Source organism: Paralichthys olivaceus, chromosome 24 (assembly GCF_024713975.1).
Source record: "Paralichthys olivaceus isolate ysfri-2021 chromosome 24, ASM2471397v2, whole genome shotgun sequence".
NCBI lineage: Eukaryota > Metazoa > Chordata > Actinopteri > Pleuronectiformes > Paralichthyidae > Paralichthys > Paralichthys olivaceus.
The window spans coordinates 14,184,182-14,186,681 of NC_091116.1; the positions used below are offsets into that span (position 1 = coordinate 14,184,182).

General features: G+C 42.9%; 1 protein-coding gene across 9 annotated transcripts in view; it reads left to right on the plus strand.

The window, feature by feature from the left end:
* Positions 1–2,500, plus strand: part of agap1 (ArfGAP with GTPase domain, ankyrin repeat and PH domain 1) — an 85,221-nt gene that overhangs the window by 57,719 nt on the left and 25,002 nt on the right. For all 9 annotated transcript variants that reach the window (XM_069521247.1, XM_069521248.1, XM_069521249.1 and 6 more), the window contains 2 exons: positions 10–178; positions 1,675–1,839. In XM_069521247.1, coding sequence (XP_069377348.1) covers positions 10–178; positions 1,675–1,839 — 334 coding nt within the window. The remainder of the gene's footprint in view (positions 1–9; positions 179–1,674; positions 1,840–2,500) is intronic.

Genomic DNA, 2,500 nt, shown 5'->3' on the forward strand with positions numbered 1-2,500 from the left:
CTCTCTCAGGACTACATGCAGAACGTCCACGGGAAGGAGATCGACCTGCTGAGGACCACGGTGAAGGTCCCAGGGAAGAGGCCGCCACGCGCCGTCTCCACCTGCGCCGCCGTGCCGAGCCCCAAGACCAACGGGCTGACCAAGGACATGAGCAGCCTGCAGCTCGGACAGACGCCAGGTCAGAGCTCCGACTCATAGAACAGAAACAGAAGTCTCTTTATTTAAAGTCATAGAAACGACGTGAATCTGTTTTTAGATTTATGTCAAAACCAAATTTATTTTCCTTTAATTCAAAATTTTAAACCTTCGCATTGAAATGTAAATATTAAAGTTCAGAAAATAATCAAGATCAGTGTTTAAATACTTCTTTATACTTAATGATTTATTCTTTAGTTAAACTACATAATAATTAAGAGATGTGATGTTCAAGTTATTTAAAAAAATAAATCCATGAATAATCTTTATTAAATAATAAACTTAAATTAAATAAATGTTTTAAATACAGCAGATGTTTAACTTCATATTCTCAGATATTCACAAAAACATGGAACTAACTGAACAAAAATAATTAAAGAAATAAATAGAAATTAAAGAAAATTATAATTAGAAATTCTTTTTGAACATTTTTGATAAAGCTTTAGAAAAAATACTGTTAATAATAATATTACTATAATAATGTCATTATATTTATTTATATCACAGCTAACACACAGAGTAAAAAATCAAACCATAGAAAACATGAATGAAATATTAAATATAATGTTGTATGATAATAATAAAATGTTAGAAGAAGCAGCTTAATATTTAATATTGAAAATAATAAATACAATCAACTAATTATTGTCTAATGTTAATGGACAAGGATCATCAGAGGTTTTATTCTTTTTTAATCTCTGCTGTTGTTTCGTTGAGAACGTTTCAAACACTGAACAGAGACGAAATAAAAAACACGAGTTCAACCTCGAAACACACAAAACGCTTCTGTTCACCTGAGGAGAGACGTCGTAAAACAAAAGACACACACACACACACACACACACACGAGGCCGAGCTAATAGCATGAATATTCAGTGAGCCGTACTCCGTGTACTAATTATTGTCATGAATATTAATGTAATCAGAGTCCTGGCTCCACTCAGCCAGCGCCGAGAAATGAGCTGTAATGAGAGGGTGAGGGAGGGAGGGGGGGGGTGAGGGAGGGAGGCTGAAGGGTGAGGGGTGGTGGGGGGGGGGGGGGGGTTTAGTCGACTGTTGGAGCGTGCAGCCTCTCGCTAACTCAAGGGTTTGATTTAAACAGCCAGCGTGTGAGAGGCTGCCTTTTTATGTGCTTCTGTGTGTGTGTGCGTGTGTGTGTGTGTGTGTGTGTGCGTGTGTGTGTGTGTGTGTGTGTGCGTGTGTGTGTGTGTGTGTGTGTATTAAAATGAAATTAAATGATCTGTTCCTCTGATTCATTGATTATTGATTAAATACAAATGTATTTTTATTTTTATGGATCAACTTCAAGCTAACGAGCGTAGCATAGTAGACTCCACCCACTGGAGCGAACGTCGGCCATGTTTGAAGGAGGCTTCGGAACGTGGCTGTGACACTGTCGATGTTTGGACTCAGCTCTGGTTCTGATTGGTTCTGGACGTTAACGTTTCCTGGTGGTTTGACTTCCTGTCTGTCTCTCAGGTTCGGTGACCACCAGCACGTCGGTGTCTCAGATGGCGAGCGGCGCCAGTCTGGTGTCCTTCAACAGTCGCGGCATGGAGGGGATGCACCAGCGCTCGTACTCCGTCTCCAGCGCCGACCAGTGGGCCGAGGCCACGGTCATCGCCAACTCTGGAGTCAGCACGGGTGAGTGACGGCGAGGGAGAACACACACACACACACACACACACAGACTGATAGCTGTCATAGTGTGTGTGTGTGTGTGTGTGTGTGTGTGTGTGTGTGTGTGTTGCCGTGACAATAAGTTTGACTGACAGCTCTGTCATCAGTGTCCGACCCTCCAGTCGTCATCAAACAACGTTTAAAGCTGTGAAAAGATTTTCCTGGACCCGGAGGGACGACATGACGGCTCCTCCACGTTAGCAGATGGGACACTAGTGAAAAACAAAGTAGACGTAGGAGACGAACGTGGAGACGTGTCTTTATTCACAGTTTCTGTTCCGAACAGGAAGAGGAAGTAACTGATCAAACAATAAAACACAAATCATTCAGGTCGTTAATGTTTGAGACGAGAGAAGAAATGTGAGAAGTTTTCATCACACAGAAAAGTTTTTACAGCAGGAAGTGAAAACAACAACAAGGTTTGATGACGTCATTAAAAGAAGCAGTCGTCTCTCGTTTGGTTTGTCCTCGTCGTCAGCGTGTGGACGCTTCCGTGGTCGAGAAGCAGCCGGCGTCCAAACCCTCGAGTTAGAGTCAAGGGAAAACCCACAGAAAACAGTGGGAGGCAGGAGGAGGAGGCAGGAGGAGGTGGAGGTCTGCAGGAGGTGGGGGGGCTGACGTGGAT